General features: G+C 41.1%; 2 protein-coding genes across 2 annotated transcripts; both read right to left on the bottom strand.

The window, feature by feature from the left end:
- Window positions 1-2554: 2554 nt before the first annotated feature.
- Window positions 2555-10648, bottom strand: LOC139343236 (dynein axonemal assembly factor 8). The gene is made up of 28 exons (XM_070980738.1): window positions 10562-10648; window positions 10357-10461; window positions 10111-10242; window positions 9899-10015; window positions 9703-9805; window positions 9451-9562; window positions 8569-8713; window positions 8305-8496; window positions 8057-8197; window positions 7789-7968; window positions 7588-7695; window positions 7307-7451; window positions 6863-7142; window positions 6657-6739; window positions 6336-6490; window positions 6011-6137; window positions 5727-5858; window positions 5471-5635; window positions 5001-5285; window positions 4765-4818; window positions 4341-4504; window positions 4081-4252; window positions 3890-3984; window positions 3696-3810; window positions 3104-3318; window positions 2915-3000; window positions 2757-2826; window positions 2555-2623 (listed from the first exon to the last, which is right to left on the bottom strand). Exons 1-28 carry the CDS (start codon window positions 10646-10648, stop codon window positions 2555-2557), a joined length of 3834 nt encoding a protein of 1277 aa, XP_070836839.1.
- A 1580-nt stretch (window positions 10649-12228) lies between these two features.
- igfals (insulin-like growth factor binding protein, acid labile subunit) lies at window positions 12229-13962 on the bottom strand. Its single transcript, XM_070981768.1, has one exon. It carries the CDS (start codon window positions 13960-13962, stop codon window positions 12229-12231), a length of 1734 nt encoding a protein of 577 aa, XP_070837869.1.
- Window positions 13963-23422: the final 9460 nt, after the last annotated feature.

Genomic DNA, 23422 nt, shown 5'->3' with positions numbered 1-23422 from the left:
TCTGTTTTGGGATGGATTTTTTGCTTTCGTGTTTCATCCAGTAGGACGTATATCCTCTTAGTGACTAAACAACAGGACTATGCTAATGGATTTTTGCTTACCACATTAATGGACTTGAGCCCATTGTTTGCAGTTTTACCAAAGACCTGTACTGTTGTTATTTCTTTTGTACTACATTTCATCATTCATTTAATTTCAGTAAGAAACCTAAATTTAAAAGAAGTAATCACCTAGTACCTTAAATAGATAATGTTCATTAACAGTAATTAATGGCATCTTTTTCTATCTAAAGTTAGCTATAGTGAGTTGATACACAAATGATCAACAATGCATGGGTCAGATCCTTACAAAGTGTGTATTTGTATATTTGATTTTGTGTTGAGTATACATTGACGTTTATGGCAGGTTTGTGCAATACTGGCTAGCACATGCTGACCTTAAGCGAGGATTCAGTGTCAGTTTAATTGTTGTCTACAGTGAAGGAATGTCAAAGGTGTGACATTTGTGCTTCTGAAGTGGCCATATGAACTTCACTACAGCTACTGTTCTGAAGTTTTTTTTTTTTATTGTTTTGCTTAATTACATAATCTCAATCAGTCTGGAAATTGATGGTTATGCATTATATGCTGTTATGATAGGCCTGCAGTGACTGTAACGTGCTTTCTTTCTATCTGACTCTTTGTTTTCTATTTCTTAAAGACGTGGTCCAAATTAGTTTTTTTTTTTTTTTTTTTGTAAAATTACAGGGGACAGATGATGATTGTGACAAATATTTATGGCAGATACAGACATAATTCAAACTGAGTTGTTATAAGTTGTTGTTGTTGTTGGCCTTTGGTCTCTAGTGGTCTGCTCCCCCCTAATTCAAGTTTTCTAAAAAGGAACGAAACAGATATTCTCCTGGTAAACACCGCTTGCATTTTACTTTTCTTGATATTTGTTAAATTTATCTCTGGCTGACCAATTACACTTTCAAGTACATCTGTGCCTTTAATAATTACATGATGTTGATTGGTTTTTGAGAATATGTCACTGAGACGGCGTTAGCTCTCAGTCAGATGACAAAATATAACATGTTTAATTAGAATCAAAATTCTAGTGCCTTACAATATCTTTGTGGACCACATTGTGATTGCTAAATGACCCCGCACACTCAGGCCACTTGAGCTGAAAGGAAAAAAGACGAAATCTAATGACATTTATTTCACCAGTTCAACAGCAGGAAGCAAAGGTTATAACTTGACTGATAATAGTCTGTCTCAGTCTGTATTTGCCATACCATTCAAAACAAACAGCAATATTTAACCATTGAACACACAATTTTGATCTCAATTAGTCATTTGGCACCAAAAACTCAATTGTTTGAAAGGAAAAGCACCAAATAGGAAGAATCTTGTAAATGAACTGTAATAGATGTATCATTATGCTCTGCATTGGAATAGTTTAATCTATTTTGCATTATTGTTAGTTGTTGTGTTGTCTTTTTGTTTTTAATATTATGAAAATGGAGCCTGAAGATTTATGCAATCTTGTACATGTATATGAGTATGATGTATGGAGCTGTTCAAATTAAGTAAAATACTAGTACAACAAGTGTTGTCAAAAGTAAATAATCTGAATGTGGAACCAGTTGTTCCATATACTTTAGAAAATTTCAGTAGAAATGTTATTTTAACATTTAAGCCCTGAAATATTGAATGTATTGTTCTAAATTAGATATTCAATGAATAGGTCACTGGATATTATGGAGCGCAGTTAATTCATTATGATGTAGCATCTAGTTGTGAACTGCTATTCAATAAAATTTATTAGAACTAAAACAAATGCAAGTTTTCAAGTTTCTATTTGTCAGCATAATGCGGATATATAAGGACAGAAATGTGTTTTTCTCAGGGTAATACAGTGATTTAATGGCGAATGTGTTAAATCTGAGGAAACTGCATTTCATGGATTTATTTGCTTAATGTCAGTGGGTTTAGACATTATTTATAGATTATAAAAAACATGTCCCTTATTTTGTGACAAGCTGTATGGATATGTAGGAAATTCTCTACTGATAATTGTAGAAATAATTCTGTTGGTATATTCGTATTTTTTGTGTTGTGAACACAAAAATAGGTGCAAGTCTTAGAACACTAGATTTTTCTTTTCTACATTGAGGATTGTGTACCGCATATTTTCTGTAGTGTATTACTAGTTTGTTAACACTTGTTAAATTGTTACACTACAGTTATGCAATGGTTTACAGAGTTCACAAAATTATTTTTATCATCTTGAGAATTAAAATAATTTTTCATCTGAAATGTGTGAATGCTCTTTGTCTCACATGGAACTGACAGAATAAAGTTGTTGAAATACTGCTTGTGCTTCAAAATGGAAGCGGCCACCAGAAGGGAAAGAAAAACATTACATCACAGTGGACTGAAAAATAGTAATATTATCTGGAACAAGTCTGCAATTCTAAATGACATTTTCAGAGTACACGTATTAAAATGAAAACTCGTGGAGCTTAACATTTGGAAAATGTGCTTGCACATGTGCACCCATGTGGACTTCATGGCACGATGGTCTGACAGCTCTCAGGTGACAAGGCATCAAACAGGTAGCATATCAGCTGCTTGGCCTGGAGGAGAGAACACAGCAAAAGTGCAAAGATGACTTGATAAACTAAACAATATTAAATCATAACACAGGAGCTAAATCCCTAATTCGTGTTAAGGCCTTGAAGGGAAAGATTAATTATATTCACGATGTACCTCTTTCTTGCTCTCAGGGTAGATGATCGCTTCTCCCACTTTTTCCAAGTCTGGCCTCTCCTTGTAAATGCTAGCGTAAGGAGAAGTGCAGGGAACAGGAAAGTTATTTTTATGTAAATATTCTACATGTTTGCGCAGTAGATTTGAGTTGTTGTCACCTCTCAAGGATCGAGTTGAAGCAGGTCACAACCGCTTCGCCTTGCAGAGCCATGATGAGGCAGGGTGCCGTGGAAAGACGAGCCATCTGTAAAAAGGCACAGGAGGCAGCAGGGGCAATCAGCTGCTGATTGCTCGATTTGTGCAAAAGTGAGCTCTGAAGCAACTTCTATCCAAGCCAAACCTCTCACCCTCTCATTTCTTCTTGAGGGCACCTTCAGTGTCTGAGCAATGTGTTTCCTCTGCTCATCATCCAGTTTGCTCATCCTCCCTGCCACCAGATGGCAGCCCGACCCCAGCAGCTGCTCCAGCATGTCCAGCTGGGGTGGTATCTGGCTGAGGGGTGGAGTGTTTAAGGGTATCAGCAGACAGGTTGTCTGCCAGAGAGCACTGTGTATCAGGGACCCTGGTACCAATAAACAAGCAAAACAGGACATTTGTTGTCTGCATGGTTTACAAAGGTCATCTGGAACTGAGTCATATTTCAACATCCATTCCAGCAGAGTCCCTGCCAAAGTCACAATAAATGATTAAATCAGTTAAAGGGGCCCATTTTGCTTTAAGAAAGGACTGAACCATGCAATGCTCATTGCTTTGAGTTTAAAGTGAGTTGAGTGTTACCATATAGTCAGGAAAATGTGCATTCTTGCTGATATAACTACACCACTGATACAACTTGAATGTAGAGCATAGCCTTGTTCTGCATACTTTAAAGCAATCCTCCTAACAGACATTATTAACACATTTAAGTGTCTGTTTATGAAATTAAAACGAGGTGCAAACCTCCATTTGGTCCTGATGCCATCAAAGGTGATAGACCTTCCTGGGCCACGGGGGCCAGTGTGCAGCTGTGTTCACGCTCCACCGAGGCTAAAGGGTCTGAGCGCATGTTGAATATCTGCGACAAGACACAAAGCATAAACACAGACAGTCAGAGGCATAACCCAGGTACCAAGTCCTGTGTGTGGCAGGTGTACCTGTTCCTGTCTCATTGTGCTGGTCTCAGCGCAGCAGAGCCCCTCTGGAAAAAACCTCTTCACATCCTGAATTGCTTTCCGTTTTGAGCCTGATCCTGTAAAATTGGTTAGCAACATGACAGACATACAGTAAGGCAAGGCAAGGCAGGTGTATCTGTGTTAGCACTGTGGCATATGTGGCTGTGGCTGACCATAGATGCCATCGTTTAAATCAGCCATGCCATGACAGGTCGTCCACAGGGATGAGTCCTCTTGGCCGAGCACATCCAGCAGTCTCTTCACAGCATTCTCCCCCTCGAGGCAGAGCGCCAGTGAGGCGCCAGAGCACATGTAGTCCACATGGGCCTCCACGTCCGTGGGGTCCTGCACACAGCACTGTATGAATGATCAAGGCTTATGTTTTGCATGAAAGGAAAGCTTATTTTTCGGTCACATAATCATTCTCAGCTACACTTTCTGCAGGCAGCAGTGAGCTAGCGTCGCTTCTGTCCAGGGTCACTACACGCAGGCCCACCAGTGTGAGGCCGCTCAGCTGGAGCGTGCGGATCATTTGAGCCGGAGCGGGATTCCACATTCTTGGCTTGAACAGGCACACAGTGAGCAGCATCTGTGGATCTGAACAGACAGTTAGCATGTTACAGTTACGCCAATGATTCATATTTTTTTTAAGTATATTTAATACTATATCCCTGGCCTGAAGCCATTAAAAGGTTTGTCTTTTGATTGTGACATCAACATTGTAACAGAATGCACAGAAACTAACTGATGAAACATTACTATGATTGTTTGCCACTATCATGCACAATTCTGTGTGCTGTGTAGTAGTTTGAAATCTATTTTTCAATATCACTCCCATAACAATATCAAACAAGTACCTTTTGCATTGCAGATTTGGGGCTGAAACTTCAGAAGTGGTGTTATTCTGTGGTCTGCAGGGGAAAGAAGTGGCGTGATGTGCCTATTTCCAGTTGACACAGTACGCACTCAAGGCTATCTGCTTATTCTGCTTAAATGTTGTGACAGGCTCAAATACTTCAAACTGGGCCGTCCCTTCAGAGATTTGATTTCAGACTTAGTATCTGTTTTTTAATACAGCACTCAATAAACCTACCAGGAATCATCTCATGTTCAAAGAAGAAGAGGGAGGCTTGTCTGAAAGCCACTGCAGGTGTGGGTGACATCAGGACACTGAGGTTACCAGGGTAGTCGTGTGGTAGGAGGTTCCTCAGCGAAGCAAAAGCCTCTACCCTTCTAAGAGCACACACCAGGACAGGGGAGGACATCAGGCTGTCCAGGCCGTTGTGGCAGAGCTGCTCCCCCACCTCATATGGACTCAGTTCCTGAGCCTGAAGTCGGGTTAACGCGGGCAGACATTTCAGGCCAAGCAGCTCGAATCCTACATGTGGTACGTGAGGAGGGAGGGAGAATTCTGATGAAATAATTCACTCACATACTACTTTGTTCATTCATTAAACTGTGTTAGCTGCTATTTGTATTTGACAAATGTTTGTTTACTGCCACCTCCAGTTCCAAAGCCCAGGACAGGCTGCACTGTCAGAAATACAGCTGAACCTCACCCACCTTCTGGCCCTCCTGTCAGCGCTCTGTGTAGGACACTCAGGCCTTGGCTCATGTCCTTCCCACACAAGGTCAAAATCACCACCTGCTCCATGTTTGGGTTGGATGAGCACTTGTGATGGGACAGGATCACACTGGAGGGATCTGGCACAGCCCACATACACTTAACTAAAAAGAACATATAGGTCAGAAACATTAAGGGCAGCAGCAGAGGAGCATCTGCTGGACTCTTCACTGACAGTGAACACACAGTACTTACCAAAGATATGGAACAAGTTACTGCTGTAAGACACAGTGTGGAAACAGAAGCTTGGCTCTACTGTGTGAACACCATCAAGTCTGGAGTGGATGCAACCCAGAAGCTTTTTTGCCTCAAATTCTCTCATTAGGGCTGAAACAATACAGCAACTGCAAGGTTATTTTGTTGGCAGAGAAAAACTTGACAATACAGGCTTTTCACATCATTACATGCTAATTTTTACTTCCCGTGTAATTCATGGAGATGATTTGTGTTGCAGATATAACTTGAGATGGAACTCAGACCTGCTGGCAGACTGACACTGTGGCGCATCGCATTTTCTTTCCTCAGTAACAACACCAGACAGTGAGAGGGCAGCTCCACCTCCTGCTGATCCAGGGTCACAATATATGGACTGCAGAACACAAGCGCCTGGAGAGAACAAATACACAGGCTTCAAGACTGTGATGAAAAATACACAAGTATAAGGAGAAATCTGTGATACATCAGACATAAACAGCAGAACAGTTGACCCACACTTAGAAATACATTTGCTGCAAACAAGGATTTACTAATTATACACTGTTCTTCTGAACATCTGGAGTCTGACTGAGTATCCTGATGTTCTACCTGCTGGTTGGGGAGTCCAAGGACTGCTGCTCCATTGCTCTGAAGCTGCAGCCTCTGCAGCCCCCTCAGACTGAAGCCTCTGTGTTCACAAACGGCCAAAATTTGGCCGTAGCAGTACGGAGGAATGACAGGCGACACCACGAGGAGTAAGTCAGCTATGCAGGGACAGAGAAGGATTAGCAGCTCCACTCAAGCAAAAAATCTTTGATCCTTCCTGCAAACAAAATTTCCCTCGGGACAGTGAAGATGAAAGTTGAAAATGAAATGCGGACACAAGCCAGTTTTCCCCCTGGTGACAGTTTTGGCTCCTTTGTTGAGTACCTTTTGTTGTAGCACACAGAAAGGAAGGTGATTTGCTTAAACTGAACAGGCTGCTTCTGACTCTGTCATCCAAAGGTAGAGCTCTACAAACAAAAGTGAGGGTGACTGATTATACCACTATTAGAGTAAAAAAAAAAACACACTAAAAAAGGGACAACACTTATAATGTACCAAATATGTCTGACTGTAAACAACAAACTACAAACCGGTTGTGATTGTGTGCGCTTTCTCCTTGAAGTCTTCCTGAAAACCACAAGCACAGCTCCCTGTGGACCTCAGCGGCCAATCGAGGGCAGTGGAGGAGTGGAGCTTCTTGACTTCTGCAGCGGAGAGGGCTGAGAGTAGTTGAACCTGCCCTTCTGGGCAGCAGAGGATCTAAGGAACAAGTTAAATCTTTCAAAACTGAGTGGGCATGCGGGCCCCGAACAGCTAGGGCAAGAACAGGCTGGCAGGTCTCGTCGGTTCTCTGGACGACTGGCACAGCACCTACGAATCAGAGGGAGAGTGGTTTTTTAAAGACTATTTTTACTCAATAAAGACACTGACAAAGGCCCTAGGCCACAGTTGGATCCAGGATGCACACCAGACCAGTGAGCCAGAAGGAGAGTTATTGAGTATTTTATGACCAGATGGCTTTCGTCATGTCCTACCAGCACGTTCACTCAGGAACCTCTGCGGTGGATAAAGAAGCCGCAGACCACACACATCGAGTCCTGCCTCGAGAACAAGCTGGAGGGTGTAGTGTGTTATGAGGGGATGTAGGAAGAAAGCTTTGCACCCCAGGGCAACGGATACCTACAACAAAAAAGAGAGAAAAGTTAACACATATTCACTTCATATTCAGTTTCTCCATCTTTACTGCTATGCCTCTGATTCAAGCTGTTGATCAACTACTACTGCAAAGCTCACTTCTGAAGGGCAAGGCGCTCACCTCTGTGTGCAGCTCTAGCGCGGTCTCTCTCCCCTTACAAACACGCTCCTGAGTTTCCACAGTCTGCCAGTAAAACCCTGGACTGGGACCAAATGTCCTATCTATAACCTGAAATACAAGGCCAAGGGAACTGAATGCAGTCAGCAGAATGCAAAATCATCTAAGTGTGTGAATATATAGTCAGTCTCTGGAGCAAACCACCTTTTTGTTGGAAGTGGCAGAGATGAAACAATTCAAATAGGAAGAGGGCAGATGGATGCGTGAGGCAAAGGCTTGTTGGTCCAGTGAGTTGTTTCTTTCAGCAATCAGAGTGAGTGAGGTCTCAGAGAGGAACCTGCGGACATGGTTACAGAAAGGCATGTGGAGGTCTCTGTGCCTTTTCTGCAAAACAAACAAAAAGAAGAACAGGGTCAGCGCTCAGATCATCAGACATTGTTAAGATTAAGATTTTGTTTTTTTCCCTGTTCACCCTTGGTGCGTAACAGTGACGAGCCACAGCTAAAACATGCAAAGCCAGTCCATCCTCTGTCCACAGCTGCTGAAGTCCTGCGACCCAAAATGGGACCTTTGCACCAGCCTCGTCTTCATCGTGACGTGGGTCCGGGCCAACCTAATACACATTAACAAATGACCCCTACATAGTGAAGCATGAACTCAGCTTTACAAATAACAAACATTGGCACACATTACGGGAAGGAGAAGCCACCGCTCACTAACCAGAGATAGAAACCAAGCCACTAAAGTGTTGTAGATGTGTGATTTGGTAGCAGCTGGACACACATGTTTTCTCCTGCCCTGAGCTCTGTCTCCAACCATACCAGGACTAGAGAGGTCAACGATCAGTAGCACGCACCCCTGACTTTCAATATCTGGTGGTAGTGTGCTGATCGGCTGTAGATGAGATGCTTCCTGAAAGACAAGTCATCATAAGTGTCGGCCATTTTTTTGAGTGCTGTAAAGTTTCAGTTTTGCCAAACTTACAAAATCATAAAGAACATCAGTTCTTTCTGCAGCTGGCTGCTTCTGATTGACAGATTTGGTTGGACGATGTTTTTCCAGTTTCTTAAGAATTTGCTGCTGTTGTTCACGTTGTAACGTCTGCTGAACTTGCCGTCCCTGTTGGCCGCTAACAAAAGAGCTGTCATGGTTAAAATACATGTTTATTGTCAATGATGTGCTGAATGAGTGAAGAAAAAACATACCTCTGCTGCTTTGCTTTTTTGATTGTGCTTTGCTGAGTCTTTGGTGGGCTTTGAATTTTTCTGTGCTCAAACTGTACACGTGATGAATGTTTATCTTCCCGCAGGTGCTGCGAGTCATGGCTACATGTAGACTCAGGCTGGGGCAGCTTCGCTCTCAGTTCTTCTGCTTCATTTCCAAGCACTGAATGTGGAGGATCTGTAGATTTATTGGGATATTTATTCCCAGTTCTATTCATCTCCCTTATTTTCTGAAGCAACATGCTCTTGCCAGTCATTTCCCTGGAAGCAGAGACAATGCGGATTTTTAAAAAATGTGCTGGATTGAAGCATAACAACTGTTTTGTAAAGCAGAGTATTTACTGCACCGGTCCCTCATCCGTGATCCAGTATGCTCTGTGTGTTTCTTTGCAGGTGGTGTTTCCTGGTGAGTGTTGGGTCTGGCTATTGACTTGGACTGGGACCCTCTTGGTGCTTTTACTGAATGATCAGGGCAACGCAGGTCAATATACACAGTGGGACACTCCTGATGGCTGCACTGCAGCTCTGCTTCCATCCTTAACGATGATTTATTCCACACATTATTATGTCTGCGTGAAAAATGGTAATTATTATTGTTATATTCAATTTTTTGTCACAAAACCTGGGCAGTGGTATGACTTACCTGATGTGGTTTGGACTTTTCACAGGCTCTGAAACAGGCTTAGATGACTGGCTATTACAGAGAGCAACTAGTCTCTCCATTATATCCGTCTGAGACCTGTCTTTGTCACCATCTATGAACAAAAATTGAGTTGAAACTATAACAAAGATATCAAGTAATAATGTAAAGTATTAAATACATAACCCCCCCATAATCATAATCATAAGCATCACCAATCATTCGCTACAGCTCCAGTGATGTGTGTTTACTTACCTTCATGTGTTTTCGCAGGTTCAGCTGACACACGCTGCTGCAGGGACAGCCCATCCTCTTTCAGATTTTGGAGGACAACATCCAAATCCCACTGGTCAAGCCTCTGAAATAAGTGTGTAGCATCTGGTGAATATTTACCTGCAGTAACCATAGTTGGTGATTGTCTATAACTTTTTTGAAACTTTCCCAAACTCACCGCAAATGAGAGGACAGGAAAACCCTCATCAGATTTTGTGTTGTCCACATTTGGCTTTACAGAGGCACCCAGCATGGCTTCTTTCATCTTCGCAATACCTTTCCCACAAGTACCTGCCTTAAATGGTGAAACAGGAGAGGAAAGAGTGCATATTTAGTGTTCGCCATGATACACTAGTGCGCTTTCCTCTTCTGTAGATGAATATGACCCACCTCATCATCAGAGCGTTGTGTACCCCACTGAGCTGCAGCAGTGTGTTCTACAATTCCATCATCATCCAGCTTCACACTTGGGCTGCAGGTCTCTTCAGACCAGCATGTCTGTGGCACAGGTTTCAACAGCTCCTGATCGAGAAGACACATGCACACAGACACAGAAACACAATGATTACTGCTCATGTTTGTTCAGGGTTCCTGACATGGCTACCATTAACACCCATGAAATAGTCATGAACCAACCTCTGGGTCATCATCATCGATTGAAAGACAATCAAAGTCTTCAGGGACCTCCAGGGACAGACCAGCGGGTCTTTGATATATGGTGATAATCTCCTCATTCTCCGACTGTAACATTGAGAGGAACCATTATTTACGACTGTACATAAAGTTGTGTACGTTTGTCAGTTAGCAGAGATTAGCACATTTTAATGGAGACAAAACATACTGGTGAAGAATCGAAGTCGATGGTCGGTAAATGTGGTTTCACTTTCTCCAGAATTGAATCCCAACAGGCTGAATAATTCATGTCCATCACTAACAGGCAGAAACAGGCCTCCAAGGAAGACAGTTAACACTAATTTTTATGTACCGTTTCCGCTGTTTGCCGCAGTTCATTATGTGAAGATCCTTGGTTACCCTTGGCAACGGAAAACTTCTCTGTGCAGCACGTGCATGGTCAACAATGCTGCCTTCAAGTGCTGTCAGAAATATCGCAATTAACTGAGTCATGAAAACACAAGAAAGATAAGCCTGTGCCTCTTCTGTGGCTGTGTGTGAGAGAGTGAGGTAGAGACATGTTCGAGGTAGGTTAAGCTCAGTAGTAAGTCTGTACAAATGTAACGTAGTAAATCCACTGGATGACGTGCTCATTTATACCATTCTGACTTACTGAAAAGCGACTTAAGTTGTGCTAAATGCAATAGTGCCCTCGGCATGCTAACTTTAGCTGGCTAGCTATGGTGCTATTGCGTTGTTCACCACGTCAAATGTTTGGACTGCGTCGACCATGAGTGTGTGACTTGAAGGTAATGTTACACATATTTTCATGGTATGGTATTTGTGGAGTATTTTGTGTCTGTGAAACTCTGCCATTTTTCTTAATAATGAGCGACGTGGTGCAGTGTAGAGTAAAGTTTATCCGTCCCTTGGATGTGGAAAGGTAACTTTGTGCTTACATGGAGCATTTTTTAGAAAAAATAAAGGCACACAGATTTTAAAGCATTTATTGCGCTGTGTAATGTGTACAATGTGTTTTTTCAAACACGTATCTTCACTACACCAAAATAATATACACATATGCGACATACTGGAAGACATTTTACTGTCTGAGCTGTGCACATATTTCCTCCTGTCTGTCATGTTTCCCAAACTTTTGTTCAAACAGCCCAGTCACATAAATGATAAACGAAATGGTGACTTACAGCTTATTGGCTTTAACTTAAAATTTACTTGCCTCAAAATGCACATGACCATGCGAATGAAAGTGCTATCATCATCATATGATGTTATAGAAATCTGATACTTCCTGTGTTTTAGGCCATGAAGGGGGATCCAAGTGGTTTATGAAGGAACAATAAACTTCTATAATATTAAAATATTTAAAAAAAAAAAACCAAAAACATCCAAATGCATCACATTTAAATATCTTCTGGAAAATGTTTACATATTAAACAACCTCACCAGGTAACTCAATCCCAAAGTGGTAAAGTCAGGTCTGTACAGTCCATCTGACTCTCCAATGTCAATATAGACTTAATTATCTCAAAGCATTTCTAGTGGGTTCCATCAAATTCTCTGTTTTCTGCAGAGAGGTGGCAATTTACTAACTGTAGTCTCATTTTCCCACATTTACACACTCACTAATAACGTATAACTCCTTTAAAAATTAAGCATAAGAAATATTGGTTGATTCACCTCTTCATTGAAAAACATTAATAGAATCCTACATTTTTTGTAAAGCCTACAGATGACAGCAATTTATGTGAAAATAGTACATGTGAAACAAGAACCTGAACCATTAGAATTCAAATTCAATTTTAAAAAAAATTAATTTACAGAAATATCGAAGAAAACACACCAACCAACCCTAAATACATCTGTGTGTGTGTTTGACTAGCAGCTTTGGAAGAGTTCACCGTCAATATCCCGTAGGTCCTGACCAGCTAGACGTGGTGGGCTGGTGCATGTGATGTTGTTGTATATGGTGATAGTCGTGTCAGGCTCTTCACCCTCTGCATGGGTCTCCACTTGCCGGGGTATCACCATTGGATTCCTCAAGCTGTAATTTCTGAGTGGGAGGGCACTGCAGTCACATTTCCACCGGTTTCCAGACAGCAAAAGTTTTTCCATACTCTCTGAGAAATCAGGGACCATGCTTGTCAAGGCATTAGATCTCAGGTCCAGATAGCGCAGCTTTGGGAGTAACTGCTTTGTGCCATTCTGCAAAAACTGTCGACATTCATTGTTGGACAACAGCAAGTACTCCAGATTCTTGAGGCCAGAGAATGTATGGGTTGTGAGAACCTCCAGCTTGTTGAAACTCAAATCCAGCCCCAGTAGGCCCACCAGGTCCACAAAGCTCTGGCGTTCCACTACAGAGATATTGTTGTGCTGCAAGAAAAGCCTCCGTAGACCTGAGAGTCCATTGAAAGCTTGAGTTGTGACCCTTGTTAGGCAGCCTCTGTCCAGATGAAGGCTGTGGAGCTTTGACAGACCTTTGAACATTTGGTCTGGAAGACTGTGGAAGCAGCTTCCAGACAGGTTGATGACAGCCACATGAGATAGCCCTGTGAAACTACCCACTTGTGCCTCCTGCACTTGGTTGTGCTCTAGCTCTAGGACCTCCAGATGACCAAGCCCCTCAAAGATCCTTTCCCCCAGGGCTCGGATCCTGTTGTAGCTGAGTCGTAGCTCTTCTAAGTACTGCAGGTCTCGGAAAGTCCTGAGCCTAATTCCAGTGATAGAATTGTTGGAAAGACGCAGCACATGAAGACTGTGCAGGCCCAAGAAAGTGTCTTCGTGGATGGAAGTCAGTCTGTTGTTAGTGAGATCCAGCCATCTTAGGGACTTCATGCCTACAAAGGCTCTGGGTACCACTGTCACAATCTGATTCTGGGCCAGGTAAAGCTTTTGCAGTTTAGTGAGTTTAACAAACACATTAGCTTTAATGACCTTGAGATGATTTCCAGTCAGATCCAACTCTTTAAGCTCAGCAAGATTTTGGAAAAGCTGTGGCTGTAAGTAAGCGAGTCTGTTCCCTGCAAGAACGAGTTCCCGTAGACCTTGCAGGTCATGGAAAACTGTCTCAGGTAAAACTGCAATTGAGTTCCTCCCTAGGTTAAGAAGCCACATGTGTGAGAGTCCTGCAAACAGTCTTTCCTCAATACGAGCAATCTGGTTGTTATGCAGACTAAGTGAAGCAAGGTTAGGTGTATTCTGGAAGATTGTCCCTGGTAAGACTCGGATGCGATTTCTCTCAAGGTGAATGTGTGCTAGTGATCTAAGTCCTTTGAAAGCCTGCGGGTCAAGTGTCGCCAGCTGGCCACTCTGCAGATTCAAAAAGTCCAGATTAGTAAGATCCTTAAAAGATGCTGCAGGGAGTGAGGTGAATAAGTTGCCATCCAGCCAGATAGAATGAGTGGATGGGGGCATGTCAGGTGGGACTTGCGTGAAGTTCCGAGCACTGCAGTACATGTTAAGCTCCAAGCTGTAGTCATCATGCAGACAGGTGCATCCCTTAGAGCATGGAATAGGCTCTTCAGCCACTCTCTCCCCAGCTGTGTCAGGGTCTGGCAACACCAGTGATGTTCCCAGTACCCACAACACCACCAGCACAATGGTTTGCATACCAGCTGTGGAAAGAACATCAAAATATAAATAATCAGTAAATTTGCTGCAGAATGCCTTTAAAATGTCATGCCTTCAGTTTTTAATGTTTTAATCCTCTAAGGCCTAAATTATATTGCTTACCTTCAGTCTGAGCGGTCTTGATTTAAGGTGGATAGGCTGTCAAATACTGGATGACTGAACCTTGTGCAAATGTTTGTATGCACAATTGAGCCTGCCAAGGCCCAAAACCCTTTTTTTTTTCCTCTTAAACCAGGTGCACTGAATTTGTGTGTTAACCCATTCATGTCCATCAGGCTTGTGCTGAATGTTGCTTGTAATTTTTCACATCCTGACCCAACTTCCTATTTTGTTTTAAACCAAAATCAAATTTAAAATTTTAACACAATAATCTGATGTCCCCAATAATTACAGTTATAAAGTATGTAATATAAGAATATAATTTCTGTTGCCTTAGTAAGGTGTTAACTGTACTTCATTCAAATTCTAAGATTTCTGTGTACATGTACAATTAATTTTAACATATCTCACATTTACTGTATTGTCACCCTAATAAAGGATTCAGTGTAAGTGGCCTTTGGTGTTTACTAAAGTCAGGGTCCTGTAGTCTGTTTGCTGTAGATTTTAACTGCTGTACGGTGATAAAGAGATAAGATGAACCCAGTGCAGTCTACCCTTAACTGAGGTTGTGACTTTTCTTTTTTACTTACGCTTAGCTTTCAGCTTTCAGTAATGGGTAATATGAGGCAAAAAGTGTTTCACTTCTTCCCTCAAACTTGAACTTTAAGTCTATACCTCATATTAAATTTTGATTTCCCATCCCCCTTGCCATACCCCCTTGTTATATCTGAATAAAATCAACTGTTTGCACCTGTCTGCACAGTGACAACAGCTGTATTTAAGAGGCTTCATTAAAAACTCTAACGCCAGTGCCATTTCTGTTTCATTCACTTATTTGACAGTGCAGGATGAGGTCAGTTCCAGAGGTCCATTTCCTAATCACATCTATGATTGTAATGACTAACTGTGTTTACTCTTTTTCTTGGTATCTGGGTTCTTTTAGACAACCATGAACTGGTCATGCTCTAAAGGACAACTGAATTCAGATAACACTGTGTGCTTGCAGATGAATTTCATTCATTGGCTTGCTAACTATCATGTTGAATATATGCTCTACGTTTGTAACATGTGTCATTCAAATCTTTTCCTCATCTGCAGTGAATAAGAAGGTAAAATGTTGTCAGGTAGGCAGGGTACGTTATGCACAGCACAACCTTGCCTCCTTCAGTTATCTAATGTTACTCTTAGCAGATTTACAGGCAAGTGCATCACCTTTCTAATAATTTTGATTGTCTAATAGTCCCACATAAATTAATTGAGATGTATGCCTGTATTTGATTGCTGTTTAGCTTTAAATCTAAAATTAAATCTAAAATCAATATTTTGCAAATGTCATCATGTTTTATCATGAGTTAAGTAATTGGGCAGTACACAGAGTGATTCTCAATTATTGTCTTTTTTGCTGCAGAATTCATTGGAATATCCTTTGTGCTAAAATACATTTATGTCACATATCAGAAAGAAATGCATGTCATATTTATTTTGAATGGTATGTGAAATGTGTCATGTGGAACGACCAGCGAGTACTCCTTGAAATGTTTCTTAATATTATGTCCTACCAACCAATCGGTCTCCATTTCACTGATCCTGAAGAAAGGTCTGTACTGAGGAAAAAATATTTTCATGTCTCTTGCCAGTAGAGAGCACTGCTGGTCTGTTCTCATATCCAGGCCTAACAGCTTGCTATGTCCTTTGTCTGTAAAGGGCTCTCTTAACCTTCTGAAGGAAACTGTTTCATGCTAAACAGAGTATGACCAGAAGTGATAAGCAGATCATTTTACACATAGGTTATATAATGTCATTAGAGCTGTTGCTCTCGTGTTTCTTGATGCATTTGGACAAGACATGTAGGCAGTTGAAAGGGAGTTTGGTTGTTTATTCTGCACAGAATGAATATCAAGTCATTTTACAAACAGGGAAATAAAACACTGCGGTTTTTTACTGATGTTTCAGGCCAAAAATTGCCACAACAAATGGCAGCCATAGTGAGTGGTTTTATGATTGTTGCTCCCCTGACAAACGCCTGTAATTGGCTCATTCCTCTGCACTCAATCAGACACAAAGGTTTCCAGGTTTGACAGTTCCTGTGTGTTTCCTGTGTGGAGGAGAAGAGTGTTCATAGTGAGCGGCACAGCCTGCTGCTGGGCTGTAAATGCTTGACTGGGCTGTGTCTTCTGGAAGGATAATTTTCTCAAATAATTCTGGATAAATTTTATGCTTCCTCAGCAGTGGAGAACAGGCCTGAAAGGCGCGATGTCAATCTAAATTGGACGAATGCATGCAGATCAGTGTTGAAAGCAATCATGATGTCTTTTTCGCTCTACTGTTCTGCAAATAAATGTCAAAACTCTTAACATGTTATGTCAGTGAAGTTTCAGGATGCATTAAATCGTAAACTGTACATAATGGGTGTCCAGATTAACTCAGTGGGTGCTTTGTTGGGTCTGACTAAGTCACTTGGTTCATCTCTTTTGTATTGACATGTTTAGTTATTGTCTGTTAATCCCAGACTCAGAATTCAAGATTGTTTGGTATTTTTCTGCAATTTTAGCTGTAGTTTATTCAGTGTACCTTATTTTCTTCATCGGTAATATATTGCATAGACAAAGACAATTATCTAAACCCATCATCAACTTAAACTTTAACTTCAAGGGGACATTTGCTTCACAGCCTAGTAAAACATAAAACATAATAAATACATAAAACACAATACAAAGCCAGGCCAGTGTCCATCCCTACATATTTGTATACAAATCCCATATTAATACCACGTTTACATGGGGTGCAAGTTTCATTTAAAGTGTTTGAGATATCATACAAACAAACAAACAGATGGAGGTTAAAATCTATCAGTCGACCTATTAAAAGCGGGGTTATGACTCAGACATTGCTGTCTTGTTTTGTTTGTTTTGAGTTTTTGTTTAGGCTGCTATCCGAGTATTTGTTCACAATTTACGGTCAGAGCTGATTCTCCTTTGAAACCATGAAATAATTTCCAGTTACCTTGTCACACATAAAGCACTGTTAGATAACCCAGTGCTAAAAACATCTATTGAGGTATTACCTGCAATGTTTTTGAAAAAAAAAAAAAGATAGCCGCACACCACAGTAGAATCCTAAGTGAGCCTCAGATAAGTACATAAAAGCCCGCTGCTGAATGCAGTAAACTGGTTGAACTAGCTGTATAATCTACAAAACCATAAAGCAGCAGATTACTCCTCTTGTGCTGGGCCTCTGGATATGCATAATGTTGGACCCTCCTGTTGGTCTCATCTGTTGCACATGACATGGTGCATAGTGGCGCATACAGCCATGGGAGACATCCAAAGGAAATGACTTCGTTTTCCCTGCTCTGTTGCTTTAATAGGACCCACACATCTCACTAAAAGAGGTTGAAAGATGGAGCTCTTATTCTCTGCTATGAACTAAATGGAGAAGCTTAATTGAACTAAATTGCCATCTTTGTCCCTATGCAGGCCTAAAGTGAGAACAATCCACCTTCCCCAACCAAGTGAGGTAAGGTAAGTAACTTTATTCATATGTAGTGACGGCAGGCTCAGTCAACACTGCCATCCGCTGGCAGACTGTTGGACTGGTATCCCTTCACAGTTATTAAAAACTGAACAAAGAGAAACAACTCTTGTACGAGGAGCACAGCTTTAAAACAGGGCTGTTCAGTAGCCTTTCAGCCATGGAGGTGATGGTGGTTCAGCACTGCTCTGAACCCTGGTGCTACCTCACTCCTTTGACAGCCAAAGACCCTCGACACCCCTGCAGTGACTATTAATAACACTCAGAGCTCGCAGTCGACTCGCTGCTTTCTAGGAGGAGAGAGAATCCATTGGCTTTGTCTTGACATCTGGAGGGAACTCAGCCACTGTTTCTTAATTGATGGTGATCATTGTGACCAGAGCAAATCATTGCAGCTGATGACCCCATTAAGCCATTTGATTTTGCCAGTTGGATGTGTGAGCCACCAGTGCTGCCAAATCCTGTTTGGACCATGAAATTCAAACATGAAAAGATACCATTATCAATTTTAAAAATACCTCTGAAATATCCAATATTATGTTTAAACATGATGCTACCCTGTATATCAATAGGTTCAGGCGGCTCAGTGTATGCGATTATGTTGTTTTGTATTTACACTTGTTTTCAAATACATCAGAGATTATGTCTTTAAAGAATTGAAAAAATACAGAAACTTGTTTATGAATTTTGTCTGTTTCCTGACATTAACAAGGTTGCATCCACTTGGGATGATTGAGGATGTTAACAGTGTTTATAGTTAAAAGAGAGCTTTGTAGTTTTTGCTGTTTTTGATATTTTCTTTGATCTTATGTATGTATGTATGTATGTATGTATGTATGCATGTATGTACACGATCCGATATATAGTGTCGATACACAGGATATAATTACTGGGCTAGCATTTCCGACATATTTACCACATTCGTCAACTTCACTGTTACAAATGCCCATTTATTGGCTGTCAAAGAAAATGTTTTCCTCATTTAACTCCATTCAGCCTCCACTGGAGCACCTTCATTTCTTTCTCTCTATCCTCTTGTCCTATGAAGGTTTGCCCAGCAGATTCACTAACATGGATGAAACTTTGGGCGCTGCTGAGTAACCTTGAACACACAGACAATGTCAGCTTCTAAGGTCTGGAAGAGGACAGGTGAAAGACACTTCATGCACTCAAACACACACCCAAGTCTGTCTGAATTAGCTGCCAGGCTTTGAATGGTGGAGACCTGGATCCCATTCAGAGGAAGAAAGAAAATATGCTGATGAATCCCAGGAGAAACTCAGAAAATCCATAGCCTCTTTTAGCTCTCTCATTCATTTATGTATGTCACATGGTCTTAGCATGAAACATTAAAATTGAAGGACACAATTAGTGGTGCATCTATTCTCCACTTAACCTGTGCTTCTCAATTTTCATTTTGTTTACTTTTTTTATCATGTTCTTGTTTGAAAGTGCAGACTCACGTAGGTAGATTGACCCAAAAACGGGCTGAGGAGTGCAAGGCTTCATTCTTATGTTGAGATGCTTTTTTAATGGTACTGTTTATAGAAGTCACCCTTCCATCGAGATGCTGTGCACTTCATGTGAATGTCATTTTGATGGGTGAGTATTTCATTTTCCTGTGCAGCTGCGTCCAGGTGAACTGGAGGAGGTGTCATCCTCATCTTCATATATCTGGGCCAAACAGGAAATGCAGTGATACGTAGCAATGGGTCAGTCAGTAAAGCTTCTGTCAAAGTTTTATGACGCCCTGTGAATTTGCATTGTGCAGCATTAGGTGTCAAGCTGATGTGTTTCTTTGCCATGATGCTTAAGTTTTGCATGCATGGTTTGAAAGTAGAGCAGAGTCGGACTTGGAAAGTAGCCACGGACCTGTTCAAGTCTGTGTCTTTCTTTTCATTTCAGTTATATGCACAGCAGATTGCGCATATTAGTTTGTAATTGTCTTCTAGCTGTGCGTACTCTGTATGTTTAGAAATCCTGAAACACTCTTTGATATCAGGAAAAAGCTTCATAATTCACTCCAAAACTTAACCTTTACTCTGCTTCTATATGAGTGTGTATCGGCATGCGTGTGCGCTCAGTTCTCCAAATGCCTGTGAAAGAGACGCCTTTCCAGACTTGTCAAAGTGAACATAATCTTCTTTATGACACCCTTCAAAAAATCATCGATACTAATCTTTATCTTTCGGGAGGTTTTTCAGTGGAAAGTGTGCGCACTCATGTCCTCATATGCCATTCTGATGGAAACATATAAAAATGATGAAAGGGTTTAAGACTAAGCCACATCTCATCAAACCAGGGTGAGAAACACATGGTATCAGTATCCTTCAGTTGATCCTCAAGATTTTCTGACATTACTTTGCATTTTTGCCACATTTTCTGGAAAACTGAGGATCCTTGAGAGCAACCATGATTCAAGTCTATTTCTTGCAATCCCCAATCCATGAGGCAGTGTCTTTTTATTCATCTGCTACAAAATGGACTGTTATTCGTTTTCCCATTCCTTGTGGAAATTCCATGTGGTTTTTAATCCACCAAGAAAGCAATAAGTGTTAAACTAGGCTATCCTACTAACCATGTTAACCAATACATTCACCTCCTTGCAATGTGCATTTACGTCATACAGGTGACAGCTTCTTCGCTATACTTCCTAGTTAGCTCAAGGGCGACTGGCTTTGAATTTCCACTTGTAGAAACTTTAACCTTGAGGTCTATAGGCACATAGTAAATGGCTACTGATTCTGTGCATTGCCTCTGTGTGCTGTTAAAAGTAGAGTGAATCATTCAGGGGAATGATTTCTGATATTTCTGAAAGATTTTCTGATATTCGCTCAGCTCGAAACTCAGCTTGACTCTGTCCACTTTATTGGTGCTGCTGTGAAATTGGAATTTCCCCTCGCGGGACGAATAAAGGAATATTGAATTGAATTGAATTGAATTGAATTGAATTGAATTGAATTGAATTGAATTGAATTGAATTGAATTGAATTGAATTGAATTGAATTGAAATTCAGCATATTGTCAGTGTCTGTTAGCTGTCCATTCTGGCTGTGCACTGAAAAAAGTAATTTTTTTTGTGCTCTGCAAATTGGAAACAAAGTGGATTGGACCAACAGGTGGTGTTGGTACTCGTGCACAGGACAAGAGGAAGGGGAGGGTGAGATGGGAGGTCACGAGAGGGGCATGCTAACGGCATGCTAACGTGTAATGGCACTGTGAAGAAGGAGAGATGGCAATATCGATAGTCTTTCTCCAGAATGAGTCACTGCATCTCTAACACCGCGTTTCTTTGATGACTAACACATAACACATTCTTAAAAAAAAACCCTGAAATTTGAGGTTTCGCTCTGCCAGTTTTCTGCCTAACTTTATCCAGGTCAGTTCTGCCCCCCGTCCATTTCATCCACACTGGACACTGAACTGCTCTCGTGATAGAGGACACTGATTATTGAGGGCAACTGCCAGCACAAAACACCTTTCAGGAAAATGTTTGGATGTTTGATCAGCATGCTTGAGAAACTCTTGTTTCTCTCTGCAGCTCACTGAGAGTTGCTGTTCGTCTTGTAGGTCTTCAGAGGTTTGGAAAACCATTAGGGCAAATCCTACACATAAAGCACACGGTGGTAAATGTCATGCAAATGATTTAGTTCATGTCACATTTTCAAACCTACCTCAATTCCTCAAAAGCCTTTATTCTGAAGTGACCCATTTGTTTCCAGTTCATCTTAGATAGGTGAAAATATGTGTCATTGCAAGGTGATGAAAATGGTTGTGTTATCAATCTCTAGCCCAGAGCTCCTGCTCCACATTTAGGGTAGTAGAGTGAATAAATGTGGATAGGTCAATAATAAAAAATAACACTGTGCCTGTGGGATGAGCTGAATATTTTGATCGTTCCTTTTCTTAGACGGGGATTGTAGCTCACAGATTTCACTTTGACAAGCTTTTATTGTAAAGTCCTAGAGTCCTTGTGTGGTGATGAACTTTCCTTATGGCTCATGAAGAGACTTCAGAAACCACACCGGAGGCAATTGAATACAGTAAAATCAGCCGTCCCTTCAGCTTTATTTGAATCTTTCATATAACCTGAACTAAGCAACAGATTGTTTTTCCGTGGATCCATATCTGCTACAGCTCCCCATACAGACACTTTAAAGATTACTAGTGAGCAAAGGTTTTAAAAGTTGAGAGCTGAAGGAGGATGTTCACATTGTTAAAGGGCCACGTAACTTTACCAACAACGCACTCTTCCTTTTTCTCAGATTTACTTTTCTTTAGATCACATCTCTCCCCAATCACAATTCTCTATAGGCAATGTATAAATGAATTATTAACTAGTACAGCAGTAATTTCATTGCAGAAGAGCTCGTTTTGGCTGCCAACGCAAGTCTTGTCTCTGCCGTTTCAATACTGGCAGCTCTGATGTTATTCCTCTGGAGAGACATAAGGCTGCTTCCTTCCATCTGATTTTATTTGGGCTGCAGTATTCACAGTTTTGTTGCCCTCCTGAATGAGAATGATCTATTTTAACAGGCATCTGGCTGTAAGTTAATGTTAATGAGCTGTGTGCGGACATTTTTCTCTTTCATATTTCAGTTGCATGCAGCAACAAGCTTTTGTCACGTTTTAACACTTAGAGATTAAACGTTTGTGGTGGTGGTGAGAGCCACAAATGTTATAGTAACAGTAAAAAATAATTAATTTCTCTCTCAACTAGAATACATTTCACAATATTGAGCTCATGATGCTCAGTATGCATTTTCTGAGCGGTCTTACCCGCATGGAAATGACTGAGTTGTATTTTAATATACATTTGCTCTTGCTGTGTCATAGGTGTTTTCAAATTTGTAGGTCAGAGGTGTCTAAAGGTGTCGAACCAGGAGCCACATGGAGTACATACTGTAAATAGTCCTGGGCCGTGAGCTTTGTAATTTAAGAGGCTTAAATGAGTGAATTTGAAATTTTAAGGAGGTGTTGAAAACTGGGCTCTATAATAATCCTTAGTGATGATGATTTTATCACCATTAACTTTTACTCACTAGTATCTATGCTCTCAAATGCACATGCCTTTGCCTGAAATTTGGTCCTTCAGCTCACGGATTCGCTGGGCAACTGTGTTCCTTACAAGACAAATCGTTTTGCAAATAGTTTTCCATGCTGTGCTATAAGTTGAGCCACCTCTTAGCCAGCCCTTGTATCATTTTCCTGTGTGTGGTCGATGTGAAGAAACTGCCGTTGCTGAGCAGACAGGCTAACTGACGGTTGTCTCGCCATCTCTTTTCACTCTTTTCCTGTGTAGGACTTGAATTTCGTTTTATTGCTTTATCACGGTGATTGAAAATAACGTCATTTTGTCACAGACGCTGTAATCTCCTACATTCACTACCCGTTTTTCACTTTTGTGGTGATAGTGACACCTAGCAATCACAACAGGAACTGCAGGTTAATATAGTCAATGGGACAAACATTTACATTTCAAAATAACTCTCCGACCATAAAGGTGTTGGGCCTCTCATTGCCACAGATTGTAGTTTTGACACCCCAAGTGTTAATCAGTGAGAGACTAGATTGATATCTATGTTTGAATTTTGGATGAAAGCCAGTTCTCATACAGTGAATGCCTTTTTGGACTCTTCATACTGATCAATGTCTGATGTGACTTTGTGACTAAGCCTGTTCTCCAGAGAGTTTTTGAGAGGCCAGCAAAGCAAAGGTGAGAGGCCACTTATGGAATGGATGTGAAAGAAAGAAATGAGATAACGAGGTGCAGCCAGTCTGAAAGGACAAAAAGAATGAAAAATTATAA

This window comes from Chaetodon trifascialis, chromosome 15 (genome assembly GCF_039877785.1).
Source record: "Chaetodon trifascialis isolate fChaTrf1 chromosome 15, fChaTrf1.hap1, whole genome shotgun sequence".
NCBI classification, from domain to species: domain Eukaryota; kingdom Metazoa; phylum Chordata; class Actinopteri; order Chaetodontiformes; family Chaetodontidae; genus Chaetodon; species Chaetodon trifascialis.
Note: the sequence above shows the minus strand (reverse complement) of the source record. Positions and strands in the feature narration are given on the sequence as shown.